At 34.3% G+C, this 14873-nt stretch overlaps 1 protein-coding gene across 1 annotated transcript in view; it reads left to right on the top strand.

Moving 5' to 3' along the window:
• The window catches only part of LOC140046454 (uncharacterized), a 29084-nt gene that overhangs the window by 10680 nt on the left and 3531 nt on the right, over positions 1–14873 (top strand). The window contains exons 2-16 of the mRNA XM_072091103.1: positions 2802–3198; positions 5609–5758; positions 6836–7010; positions 7596–7793; positions 7886–8115; positions 8415–8809; positions 8908–9085; positions 9443–9463; positions 10454–10579; positions 10988–11167; positions 11429–11604; positions 11899–12091; positions 12330–12404; positions 12767–14135; positions 14576–14730. Coding sequence (XP_071947204.1) covers positions 2886–3198; positions 5609–5758; positions 6836–7010; positions 7596–7793; positions 7886–8115; positions 8415–8809; positions 8908–9085; positions 9443–9463; positions 10454–10579; positions 10988–11167; positions 11429–11604; positions 11899–12091; positions 12330–12404; positions 12767–14135; positions 14576–14730 — 3934 coding nt within the window. The 5' untranslated portion in view covers positions 2802–2885. The remainder of the gene's footprint in view (positions 1–2801; positions 3199–5608; positions 5759–6835; positions 7011–7595; positions 7794–7885; positions 8116–8414; positions 8810–8907; positions 9086–9442; positions 9464–10453; positions 10580–10987; positions 11168–11428; positions 11605–11898; positions 12092–12329; positions 12405–12766; positions 14136–14575; positions 14731–14873) is intronic.

The following is a 14873-nucleotide window of genomic DNA, read 5'->3' as shown; positions in this document are numbered from 1 at the left end:
CAGCTTACAGTACTGTACTGTAGGTATCGCAATAAAATTTCATTTAAAAAATAATTTTACCACTTTTTTTAATACAGTACTTCAGAAGATATTCTGTACTTAAACATAAAATAATAAAAGGTGGATCCAGAGGGAGAGGAGGACCCCCATTAAATTATACAGTAACACATTACATCATTTTACCCATACAGTGTTTTACATTCCTGGGTTTGGCAATGCATAGACATTGAGACAGAGTACTGTTACTGTGTATCTCCATGGTTCAAAATCTTTTTTATGACTTCTTTCACTGCTGTTGTTAACATGTATTCATGTAAATTTTGTTAAGGTTTTTCTGAAAGTTGGTAAAAGCATAGAAAATGTTAATTGTGTATTGATCTATTTATGCATATTGTAAAATAGCAGTGGTACGGAAGCCCGTTCGGGCCACAAGTTAACTATATTTTAAAAGCTGTTATCTGGCGGCCGCCACTTAATTATCTGGCAGCCGCCACTTAATTATCTGGCGGCCGCCACTTAATTATCTGGCGGCCGCCACTTAATTATCTGGCGGCCGCCACTTAATTATCTGGTGGCCGCCAGATAATTATCTGGCGGCCGCCAGATAATTAAGATAATTGTAACTTTCCTAGACTTATTTGTACAGCCGTCGATTATTTTACATTGGAAGTAGTGCGCCACGTGCGTCGAGAATGTGTCGATGCATTTTTAATTACCTCATAAGAGCATGATACGTCGCATAGTTTAGAATGACGAAAGAGTATAAGAGCATGGAAAGTCATATAAGAGCATGACGAAAGAGTATAAGAGCATTAAGAATGAGTATAAGACCCGTATAAGAGCATTAAGAAAGAGTATAAGAGCATTAAGAAAGAGTATAAGAGAATTAAGAATGAGTATAACTATAAGAGCATCAGTTATGCACATAAGAGCATTAGGAATGAGTATAAGATAATGGTGTGCGGTATAAGAGCATTAATGAAATAGTTTGAGAGCATGACGTCACCGCATGTGAAGAGAATACTGGCGTTCCCTATTTTATTGCATGCATCATCGCCTCTGATCCAATGCACGTACATGTCACGTGACGGGGACATGTACTAATTATTAAGTGGCGGCCGCCAGATAATTAAGTGGCGGCCGCCAGATAACAGCTTTTAAAATATAGTTAACTTGTGGCCCGAACGGGCTTCCGTACAGTGGAGATAGACAGGCATAAAAATAACTATTACAGTATCTGTACAATACATAAAAGTCTGCATACTGATAAGCTAATACTATTGTACAGATACTCCAAGTACAGTACTGTAGTACAGTACTACAGTACAGTACTACAGTACAGTACTACAGTACAGTACTACAGTACAGTACTACAGTACAGTACTACAGTACAGTACTACAGTACAGTACTACAGTACAGTACTACAGTACAGTACTACAGTACAGTACTACAGTACAGTACTACAGTACAGTACTACAGTACAGTACTACAGTACAGTACTACAGTACAGTACTACAGTACAGTACTACAGTACAGTACTACAGTACAGTACTACAGTACAGTACTACAGTACAGTACTACAGTACAGTACTACAGTACAGTACTACAGTACAGTACTACAGTACAGTACTACAGTACAGTACTACAGTACTGTACTACAGATACTGTACTACAGATACTGTACTATAGAGTACAAAACTACATACAGTACTGTAATATAATTTAAAATATGTCAATTATTACACAATATTTCATAACACTAAATTTTGATAAATTAAAAATGTGTGTAATTTTTAGGCAAATTAGAATTTGAAGGTCTGCCAAAAATTTGGTTTTAAAAACTTATTACATTAGCGAAAATTAAAATTACATGGATATAATCAACTTTGGATGGAAACCAATGGATACAGAGGATGTTAGCGAGATCAGCTTCATTATAAGACAATTCTATTATCTGTTTATCTTGGCTCTTTATTGATTATGAAATTGATTGGCATAACAAACCAAGTGTGTCTGCAACAGTAGTCGATTCTTTTGCCATTTTAAAATATTCACATTTCCACTGTTGGGAATCGTTCTTGCCTTGTTGAACAAGAAACGCGCCACTGGTAACTTAACTATTATAGGCCTAGGATAGATATGTGGGTGTCATACATATAGTTGTTGATGAAATGGTTTAACATGTATTGTAGCATTTTAATGTACATAAAGTCTGACGTTTACACTGTTGGGAATTGTTCTTGCCTTGTTGAACAAAAAACGCTCTACTGGTAACTTAACTATATAGGCCTAGAGGATAGATATGTGGTTGTCATAGTTCTTGATGAAATGGTGTAATATGTACTGTAGCATTTTAATTTACAGTAAGTACGACATTTACACTGTTGGGAATTGTTCTTGCCTTGTTGAACAAGAAACGCACTACTGGTAACCTAACTATAAGCCTAGGATAGATATGTGGTTGTCATAGTTATAATGAAATGGTGTAACAGGTACAGTACTGTAGCATTTTAATGTATTGTAAGTACGACCTGACCATTTGGCAATTTTTCCTACTGTATGGTTAAAAGTGGTTATTCATTATTTATAAAGAGCAAGAAAAAACAATTTTATAAATTTAAACAAATAAATACTGTATTATAATGTTCCGATGAAAATATAAAGGATACTACAGTTTATATTTTTATTATTTTTGTTATGAAATTACTGTATTGTTGGTATTACTGTACTCAAGATTAAATAAATATAGTATTTAGTAAATCATGTCTATTATTATTTTTAATATTTATTTTATTTGCAGGTCTACACATTCAGTATGCAATGATCGGAAAATAATGTAGACATTTTTAAAGAAAACACAAAGGATCTTCTTCTTCTATTCAAGATGGCTGCCACGTTAGACCTACAGCGGAATCTGAAGAAATTCCAACGAAAAGCCAACTCGTTACTAACCGATCTAGAACGTGATTATCTACATGATATCTTACGACAGTACCACACGTATAAAGACGTGGAAAAGTTGATGATATGCCTGCAAAGTGCGCTTGATACTCCACGAAAGAAAGACCTTTTGAAGGAAATTCGATCCTTGATTCCATCATCGCACGTGCAGCAGTTTGATGAACTAGCTCCATACTCTGAGATGGCCCACCCATACTCCCCAACTACAAGAAGAAAACGAGAACAAAATACGGATGGTAATTTTTCTTTTTCCATTCCATTTAATTTAAGATTTTCAATATGCAAAGTATTGTGATCAACACATGTAATATAGTATTTCTCTGTCAACTAATATTCACGATCAATCAAACAAAAGATCCTTGCATTCAGTTTAACAACCTCTGTTACTACTCTATTGTTTTCTGCTGCCATTGACTAACATCTGGTGATTTTCCCCCACTTACCAACCATATCATGTGATCTATATTCAAAGCCACCACAAATCAATGCTGTATTAGTATTTATGTTGATAGTCTATCATAGCAGCAACTGATTCTTGTGTGCTGTTTTCACACCATATACAGGCCTACAGTTTATTGTGTTTTGTACACATGGTTTTAAGTATTACGGTATTCCAATTATGGCTAGGATTTATACTAATGTTCGTACAAACGTGTTTGTTATTCCAAGAAGATACTCAACAGGTTGGTTTTTGTTTTGTCTGCCGTAGATTTAGGTTTGGTAATCCCTCACTAATCCACTTCTGGTACATGTGCAATAATTTACTGACTACAGTAGTAGTACTGTAGTGGAGTTGTGGTTATGATGCTTGGCTACCAATCGTGGATTCAAGTCCTGTCATATGTCAGGATTTTGTCTAATGACAAATTACAACCTCACAAAGACATGGAGATGTACTGTACTGTATATTCCATGGGAATTTATAAATACTGTATAGTACATTAATATCTCAGAACCCTATCGTTGGCAATGCCTTAGACGATAGTAACATTGCTCTCCTATTGGCTAAATATAATACAAAGAAAAAACAATTTATCAAATGCCCCATATTCAGTTTTTTACCTACAGTACAGTAAAGCCTGTTTACCACTAGGCGAATACATTTGTACGAAATGAAAGATGTTGAATAGTGCTCTGTTTATTTTTTTAATAAAGGAATTATCAAGCTACAGGTACAGTACGATATTTGCACTTTTCAGAATCAGAATTACGTACTGTACACTGTAGTATAGGCCTGTTCATTTAGTTTGAATAAATGAATGAATATACAATCCAATCTATTATTTCAAAACATTGAGTAGTTTTTATAGTAAATACTGTATCTCTGGTTCTCTTGGTTTCTTATACGGATCTGTGCATGCTCACATTTGTTTATGAATGACTTTTCGACTCGACAGCAACATAGTCGTATAGTGAATCATGAAATGCAGTAAGCTACAATATTACAGTTAAGATCTCCTCATTACCAAATCAATACATACCTATTTTAATTACTGTATACTCTACAGTATGAACACCTTTCTACTAAGGACATTGGTGTCATTCAGATGATAAGTTGTCTTAAGACATGCTCCTCACATGATCTGTAATTAAATGGAGATATGTTCTGGATTATATTTGATCATACATCTTTTTATATTTCAGATTTACGAGAAATTTAAAAATTGCATTGGAGAAAATTAAAGATGATAATATTAATAGCAAAGATAAAAATGGTCAAGGAAGGAGAAATAAAAAATCAACAATAAATTGTTTCAATCTGCATAGATTACACAGCTACCCGTGTATAATGATATTAATTATATACTTTTGTAATTTTGAATACAATATTATAATAATTATACTGTAATAATAATAACAATTGTATGATTAATACTATATGAGTCATTGTAAGTTAATTTCAAATGCTATTGTGATACACATCAAATGTGTCTCTTCCAGGTGATAAAAATCAAATATTATAATACTACCTGGTAAATACAAACACCTGTTCTATGGAATAAATCAATATGCAAATGAGTATTTATGCTTCAATAAATGTGATGATTACCAAATCAGCCTTTAATTATATCATTTACTTGAGGCTTATGTTCAGCTGTTTGCAATGAATATAAATAATTGGCTGATCGATTGATTTCATCTTCTAAAAATGTTGTGATGATCTACAATATTTATACAATACTATAAAAAAAGGTGTCAAAGATCCCCCTAAATAAGTCTTCCTGAAAGCTGCTGGTACTAACAAAATTTAGTCACCTTCAGATTTCGGTAGCTACAGTAGGCCTACATCCCTGAATTTGAAAAACATACTGTACTTTTACAAAATTTGTAAAAAATTTTTTTGTACACCTCTTTGTTTTAAATTTCACTTCATACAGGTAGTTTATTATGATTGGGATATCATTACCCGAATATTATTGTATTTAATAAATGATTGGTTAAACAAAACGACTTTAGTACTGCTTACAAGCAAAGATACTATACCCCAGTGCAGTTTTCAAATACATTTCCAGTATAATTCTGGTCATTTTGATACCCTATGCGTATGGATGCATGCAATAGCCACATTTTTTTTTATAACCATACAAACTCTCTCTCTTCCCCCTAATATTATTTGTATTGTATTTTGTTTTTTGTACACTGTAGGATCTGTTCACGTAGGCCAGCATTCCCCGTCAAGTCTTTGTCATATAACCATACAGAAGGTATGCGGAAGCCTTGGATTTAGCATCAGAGGTGGCTCAGAACACGGCTTGGGAATATTTGTTAGCTCTGTTGATGCACGCTCACCAGCAGGTAAATAATTAAACCAAATAAGTTTAGCTGTACTACAAATGGTTCAGTAGTATTGTGTCCAATTCTACTATCAATTTAGTGAAATCTGGTGCTTCTAGAGTATATTAATGTAATACAGTAATTTTAATAGGCGGATAAAATGTGGTTGGCCAGCCAGCACCATCCCCCATCCTTTCCCTTGAGTTTTGATAATTATAATGCAAAAGATAGGACATTAGTATCTGTTCATCAATTCCTTTTGCACTTTTTATACCATTTCAAATCCTATATCTTTAGTGATACAGGGCCATAGCGATACCCACCAGTATGGTTGGTAAGGTTTCAACCTGAGGCCTTTGACAACTCAGTGGCTTTAACAGAGATTCTTCCCTTTTTCTTGCAAAAACCTGACCACTTTATTTTGTCGTGGCTGCATCACTGTGATAACTATTGTAGTATAGTACCTGCCTTCACTAGGACACTTGACAATAAATAGACCAATCTACAAAAGAAGTATTTGTTCATTTACTCAGCAAATACATTGATTTAAACAGTAGCTTACATTCTTTAGGAATCGAACATGGCATTACAAAGAACTATCTATTGTAGTGTTTTCAAAAGGTTTGGATTATCTAACCTATTACCTTTAATACCATAGTAACTATGGTAATTGTAAATGCCTATTGTTGTTTGAATCAGCTAATATCAGAATTTGAGATATTTAAAGTACATTGTGATTAATAGTTTAATTTGACATTTGCATTAATCATCAACAATTAATAAGAATAACATTAATGTCATTTTTGGAAGCTTTAACAATATATACTTCAGAGATGAATCTAGGAATGCTAAAATTGAATATTAATAGTCTGTCAAAAATTGATTTTAAAAAGTAGTTCATCATTTTAACTGTCAAAAGGGAGGCCATTGCACTCTCAACCACTAAATTGTGCCACTCCATTTTGCCAAGTATGTTGCTCAGTTTTTGAGAACCTAATTCATATTGTTGACCATGAAAATGTGTAGTTTTCAATATAATATACTGTAACTATAAAAATAAGTGTGAAATTAAATTATTGTCCCACTTATTCATTATAGAGGAGAACGGTCTGGAATTAGGTGATCAGCTAATAGAGGTAAACAATGTAAACTTTGAGAACATCGCAACAAGCAGTGCTGTGATGGTCTTGCAAGGGAGCAACCGGCTGAGGATGAAGGTGAAGCGAACCGGGAAAGTACCTGGGTTCAAGTTTGCTCGTGAGAAAACATCATGGTAAGCTGCAATCCAATCCTCTAATCCATGGTTAAGATAGGGCACCGCAAAGCATAATGTCAGGTTCAAGACATTACTCAGACTTCTCTTCTTAGGGCCGGTATACACATCTAGTGCATGTAAAACAAGCCAAGACATCTTTTGTTTGTTTGTTTGTTTTATCTTTATACTGGGTGACCTCTTCAGTCAAAGACTGATCTCCCAGAGGGCCCAGTTGGTGATCAGTGGCTGTGATGTACTAATACACCGGGGTAACCCCCTACTCGTCTCGAAAGATGTACTAGGTTCTTTAAAGTGCACACGAGCAAGTTGTGTACACTGGACCTACGGTTTATAGTCCGTATCCGAGAAGACCCGTTCTACCACCAGAACCATGGAGTGAGTGAGCCTCGAACCCCTGCCGATGTTATGGCTACGTGATTACGGTTCCACTGTCTTAACCGCTCGGCCACTCACTCATGAGTGAGTATTACCCCGCCATTTTCTTTGTTTCTTAAATGAATACATTAAATCACATGTAACCAGTGAGTTGTATGTAACCTTTCAATAACACATAGTATAAACTATCACTAATTCTTTATCAAGGTATGACACAGTTGAACGAACAATCACGGACAATGATGAACAGTGTGAATCTACCCCTCCACGCTTCAACATGTCAGGTACAAGAATGCTACAAGATGCTGGTGAAAGAAGGGTTATTATAAAGCTTTATCCTGGCCAGTGCATTGGCTTCAACCTGAGAGGTGGCAGTGAGTACAGCCTAGGAATCTATGTGTCTAAGTAAGCATAACTATTTTATTTGAAAGCACAATGGTTAATGGTTTTGAAGTTGTAAACCACAACAAATTATTCTTTTCTATTTTTTTTTATAGGCTTGACAAAGGAGGCCAGGCTTTTAGGAGCGGGATTCAAGTTGGTGACCAGATTGTGAATGTAAATGGGGAAAGTTTTTTAAACATTTCACACGCAAGAGCGATTGACTTCCTACGCCATCAGCGACATCTTATAATGACAATAAAGACGGTAAACAGATATCCAGCTTATAAGGAGATGGTTGCGGAGTATAGCTGGGTGAATGAACAGCCAGTTAAAAATCATAAACGTGAGTTATTAACTTATTACTGATTTTGCGAACATGAAGTAAAAATAAACAGTACATTGTACAAATTTAGGATCTTTTAAGGTGAAACCTTATTCAGGTACTACCACTATGAAGGGCACATTGTGCGCTATATTCAGGAGACATCCTATTGCACTTTGATTTGTCCCAAAGATGTCCCCTTTTACTATATAAAACTTACAAATCCAGGACTGAGAATGAGAGGCCAAATAAATAAAATTTTTTATTTGTAAAAATTAACACTTGATTACCATCCTTTTTGTATTTGAAATTATTTTCAGGCCCACAGTCACGTAACTCTTCTAAAGTGCCACCTCTAATTCCTCCTTATGCAAATGGATCGAACCATTTAATACCAATGGACCATATTGAACGATTTACGCAGACTCCTCTATTAGAGGAAGGAGGAGTACAACAAAAGATACCGTTACATGAAAATGGAATGAATAGACTATCTATGCCAAGCAACCATACTGGTATCAAACCACATAAGCAGTACAAAAGAGTGGCTTCAACTGGTGACATCAATCATTTAGAGGGTAGAGCAGAGGGAGTAAATCCAGTATTTGATAATGCAGTTTTATCAAGAAGACAATCACAACCACCTCCATACTCTGCAGTTCCACAAGATAACCATCCTCCTTCTAAAATGCTGCAAGCTACTGCAACAATGCAGGTAAGATTATGGTCATTCAAACTAATGTTCCACTATAGATCAAAATATATCTTCTCAGAAAATTATTTCAGTAATATGTATATATTATAATTTTTTAGAATCATTCTAAGCCTCCACCAGTAACAACTCACCAAGATTTGGCAGCTACAGATGACGTAGATAGTGTTTCAGCTAAGAGTGTACAAACAGCCAAAAGTCAGCCTGTAATGGGAACAAGTGCTTTGAAAAGTGACCATCGCAATCTAGGCCGATCACACAGCATGAAACACCCTGGAGGTAGGTTCAGAAATTTTTATATTAAGGATTTAGAGATTTGATCAAATACACAATTTTGATCCCATTCCACAAATTTGCATATGATTCATATTATTCCCATGCTTAACTGTAAGTAGTTCTAGGCCCCAAGTTCAGCCTGTTTTTGACAGTCCATAAACTAAGTAAGCCCAGAGCCCTAGCCTCAAAATTGAAAATGTTCTATCCCACCCCATGGTTTAAGTTAAATTTGGACACAAGACATTTATAAACACATTTTTAATGTAATCTGAATATTGTCCTATATTTTATAGCAGCCTTTTTAGTAAAATAAAATTGAATGTCTCTAATACTCTTTGTTTCTGTTTGATTATAAAAAAGAGGTGCAAATGTTTCATCGTGGTAAGTAAAATTTACTAAATGGCTAGAAAAAATAATGCGCTTACACTGTAAAAGAATTAGAAAGGAACCCAGACACAAGTCCATGTTTATTTTCCACCTCCTACCCTTTTAACCATCATTTATATGAACATTTAAAATCTATTTATTTACAAATGGGTAAATTGCTTTGTGTACTAATAGTGTCTTAATTTTACCTTAAAAAGCAGCAAATGTATTATAACATTTTAAAATACTGTTTTTAGCCAACTTCTAATTTATTTAAATTCTATTTATATGTACAAATATGTCAAAACCCACATTATGATGCTTTGTTTATTGCAAATTTAGCTACAAAATTGTTTTTATTCTGCCCATTCTTTACTTATATTCTGCTTAAACATACTGATAGATTTTGTTTTGCACTTTATTTATTTTAATCACTTTTTTATAGCTTTATGTTTACCTATTGTTAAATTTCCACTTTTCAACAATTAATTTTTCATCCTTTGCACTCTCCAATAAATTAAAATAAATTCAAAATTTCGTCAGTATACAGAATGCATATTCTTTCAATTGAGGTAAATATTGAAGCAAATGTAAGAATTCCCATCATGCATCTTGTAAGCTTTTTGGGATGAGGTTATAGTTCATAACTTATAAAGATATCAGAGTTCAATTGGAGTTATTGTAAAATACAGTACCCTTTTGTTACCCCGTTTTCTCTTTTTGCTTGCTTTTATATCAAAAATAATAATTTGTGGAGTAATTGCTTTGATAGTTATTTCCCATCATGCATCTCGTACGCTCTTCTCTTTGATCAGATTTTACTTATCCCTGTTTTTAAATGAGGTTATATTTGATAACTTACTGTATTTACAAAGATATAGGAGGTCATTTGGAGTAGTAACAAGTTATTACAACATACATTTTCACTACACCATTTTCTATTTTGGCTTGATTGTTATATAAAAAGAAATATAATTCATATAAATTTGTTATTCTTGTTTTTAGAAAAAGATCTACCACCAATGCAGGAAAACAGACCTGGAAGTCAGAAAGTAAAACGCAACAGAACATTTAGAGAAATCTTATTCGGAATGAAAATGAAACGGAAAGAAAAAGACAAACAATCATCAGGTACATGTAAAAAGATTGTTGCACTCTATTGAATTGAGACTGGTTCCAGTTAAGGCATTGCAACATAAAGTAATCAAATCTGGACTATAGTTCTGGTGGTAGAATAAGTCTTCTCGAATAAGTACTTAAAATGGAGGTTCAGTGTTACACCTCTGAAATTGTATTTACTCCATCTCAGCCCCTGTCATTGTATACAGAAAAATGAGCACTGTTTGGAGGTACAGTAGCTGTAAGAAGCTCTGTCTACACTATCAAACTTTATGTGACAAAAAAATGTGATGTGCCTATATATGGATATGATAATGTCATATCAGTATCATATTTGGGCATAGGTGTATATTTGGCATATCACACTTTTTTTGTCAAACTTGTCAAATTTTTTATACTGAATGTTATTATAATTTACAGGCTCAATGAGTGCCAAAATAAAGCGACGAAATCCGCTGGGAAGTTTCCGGAAGCCTAAGACATCCACAAGCCTGGATGGTCTGGATAAAGTTAGTGGTGAAGATTCTGACCCAATGTGGGCCAATAAAGCATGGGCAGTGAGAAGAAGCAGCATGGGAGATTTGAGATCTGTTGAAGCAGGTAATTTGAGTAATTAAAATTGTTCATAGACCATTTATCTAATAAGATTATTTATGGAATCACAATACCCCATTTGTAACACTAATCTTTTTATGTTTATACACAGAGAAAAGATTACTACTAATCTATCACATACAAAAACTTATGGCGATCTGCTTTTTCTCATCATGATTTACCTTTTCCCTCTTATTGTGAATTTTCACAATAAAATAAAAGATAATGGTGTTGTATTTCTTTAAACAGGATTTTTCTTTTTCCTAGGCTCCAGTCATGGTAGTGACGGCAAGCAGAGTATTGCATCAGTACAGGCCACTTCAAGCAGTAATTCTCCTGAACCTGAAATTGATTTTGGTCCGGCCATGAGCTGTATGATGGAGCTAGCACAACGTTTGCTTAAACATGATGAATGTACTGCTATTGTTAGACATATCAAACGGGTAAGATTAAATGACCGTTACAGTAACAATAGTTTTTATTGGAACAAGTAAAACTTAACTTAAATGTTATTTCCCAACATGCAATGTGCCACCTCTGCCTGCTTTTTAAACAAATTAATTTGCACAAAATGTGGATTTATGCTACTGCTGTTTTGTGCTACATACATGACTAATACAAGTTTTGAAAGATCTACTTCTACTGTAGGCTTTCCATAATTTGTTTTGAGTTGTTTTGTTTGTGTTCTATTCAAAGATTTATAATATTAATTTTTGCAAGAAAATTTTCATTTTCAGTATCATGAAGATCGTGACATTGAACACCTTGTCCACCCCTTGCTGGCGATTCTTGACAAGCCTGAGAAAGTGATATTATTACGAGAGATTAGAAGCACTCTCTATCAAACTGACATAGGTCGTTTTGAAAGCATGGTGTCTAGAAGGGAAGCAGATGCATTTGAAGAACTGCAGTCAGGCACATCCAACTATAGTAAGTATCGTACTGACTCTAGTGTATAAACTCATCAATTGACGAGTGAGTGGACGAGCGGTTAACTGGACCCTCTGCGAGAACATTATTTGACTGAAGAGGCTATCCAGGATAAAGAAATAATAATAATAATAATAAATTCTTTAAATTATTATTATTATGTAACTAGGGATAATATTTGAATATACTTTGATTAATTTTATTATTTTTATTCAATATTTCTTCTTTCTATGTTAAGTTCGACGGTCACCAATGTTAAGAAGAGCAAATAAAACATCAGCGCCAAAAAAGACTATTCTTGAAACCAAACCAAGTAAGCTAAAAATATTATGTTCTTAGTTGTGAAACGTGATTCACCAGTGCACTCATTGTTGCTACAATTCCCATGTAGTTATTATTAAGAGTTATTAAAATACATTGTTTGCATTACATCGGTCTATGTGTGATATCTAGTGTTGTGGCATATAACCCTTCAACCTTATTGCCGATTTAATAGATAGATTCATAAAATACATTGTTGGTAAAATAGTATTGACAGATATTGACTGCCTTGGTAGAAAATTCAATCGACATATTCTCACCATATGCGTTCATTATTTGTATAATATATTTCTATACATCCCATAATTTTGTTAAAGGTGGCTTAAAGTTGTTTTATTATTTATTATTTTGTAGATTCTGTAGGAGGATTTCATCTACAAACAACGCAAAATATGAACAGAGAGAAAAGGAGAAAAGAAGAATTAGATAGATTAAAACGAGAAAGACAAGAAGAAATACAAAAGAAAATGAAAGAACAAAAAGAAGCTGATGAATATACAGAAAGGACAATAGCTTATGGACACGTGAATAATAAACAAATAAGAGGAAGGACATCTGACTTTAAGTTGATGGTACCAGATGATGACATCTATGACTTAAACATGAACAACAGAAATTCATCATCGAAACCAAAAATGATGATTTTAGATCACAATCATAATAAACATAAACAAGAATTTAATGATCATTTGCAAATGTCAGATGACGATACAAGTGATATCTCATCAGTACCAGAAAAGAGACCAGTTAAGAATGGCAGAACATCTGAAAAGAGATCAAAGAACAAACAAGAAAGGTTTGTTAGTGATTACTTAAGAAGGGATTATGACTCTAATGACGATGATCAACGTGATGATGATAGTGAGATCTCAACTGTTTCTAGTAGGAAGTCTGTCACTAATGGCCACCGAGATCGATCATCTGGAGGTCATTATAAAAGTTCTCCACCAGAAAGCAGTCTGAAGCAAGAAAACCCTAAAAAGGAGGCACGGCCAAGCAGTGGTTTAAGTAATAATTTTGAAGACCTTGATAGTAGTCTTGGCTCTGGAAAGTTTACTGCAAACCCAATCTTTGGAATGGATAATTTACCGAAACAAACCGCTGAGGAACCTGAAGAGAACGCAAAACCGAGACATGCCGTTAGACCGACAGAAACCACTGTTGAACCCGAGGAGAATACAAGACCGAGAAGCGCAGTTAGATTTGAACTTTTTGATGATTTCATATCTAGTGTTGAATCTTCGCCACGTGATAGCGAACCCAGTCCACGTCTTCAACCTACACCAGATATTGTTGTCAATGATGAACTGGATTTTGTAATAGAGGATAATGAGAGTGTGGAAAGTGATGGAAGTTTGGATCATGTTCCAACAAAAATTGACGATGATGTTGAATTAGAGCTTCAGTTTAGTGATGAGTCAGACATGGCATCACCACCAGTACTTGTTGGAAGCAGAAAGGGTAAGTATAAATTCACAATGGATGACAGTGATGCAAGTTCTACATCAACCATTAAAGAAAGGACAAAGAAGAAATCCAATATAAGAAGAAAGACTCCTTCTCCAGTAAATGTTCGATCATCCTCAAAAGATCGCAAACAGAAGAATAATGATTTTAGTGAGAAGCAACATCTAAGTGTTGATGGGATGGAGGACTACTTTGCTGGCAGAGATTCAAGTCTTTCTTTTGATGAGTCGCCAACATTTCCAAAAAAAGGAATTCTGTAAGTCAGTTTTACATTTAATTTCATTGAATTTAAGCTCTGTCTACACTATCAAACTTTATGTGACAAAAAATGTGTCCATATATGGACATGATGATGTCAGATCAATACCATATTTGAGCATATCACTACCATATTTGGGAACATCACACTTTTTTGCCAACTATTTTGATAGTGTAGACAGAGCTTTAGATACAGTTGGGGATATATCATTTTTTAAACATTATTTTCTACATTGCAGATATACTAGTCACCCTGGGATGTCTCCATTATTTAAGCATAGCATTTTATAGGTACAGAAAATGTCCTTTTTTGGCATTGGGATTAAAGGGTAGATCTGTGTATACAGTTTCTATTGTTTATAATAAACCTTTATGGTTCATCCTACATGTTACTTTATGATAGCAAACGGTCCCACATAACACGTTTATCTTCCTCAGAAAAAATAAAGCAGAAAAACCAGTTCTATCAAATGGTTACCACAGTGAGGAGGAACCATTCCCACTGAAAGAGATTCTGCAGAGTGCCAGAATGGAGTATAACATAGAAGATGGTCCTATTGAAAGAGTCATAAAGAAAACACAAACATCATTAGGTAACGGTTACAAAATATTAGTTGATTTAGTTCAATCAATCAATCAATCTTTATTTCCATCACAACAAACATAACATACAAATTAAGATGGAGGACGTACAACTAAGGTAGAGCCTGAAAAAAACGTTGTACTACCTTTACAA

This window comes from Antedon mediterranea, chromosome 4 (assembly GCF_964355755.1).
Source record: "Antedon mediterranea chromosome 4, ecAntMedi1.1, whole genome shotgun sequence".
Classification (NCBI taxonomy): Eukaryota; Metazoa; Echinodermata; class Crinoidea; order Comatulida; family Antedonidae; genus Antedon; species Antedon mediterranea.
Note: the sequence above shows the minus strand (reverse complement) of the source record. Positions and strands in the feature narration are given on the sequence as shown.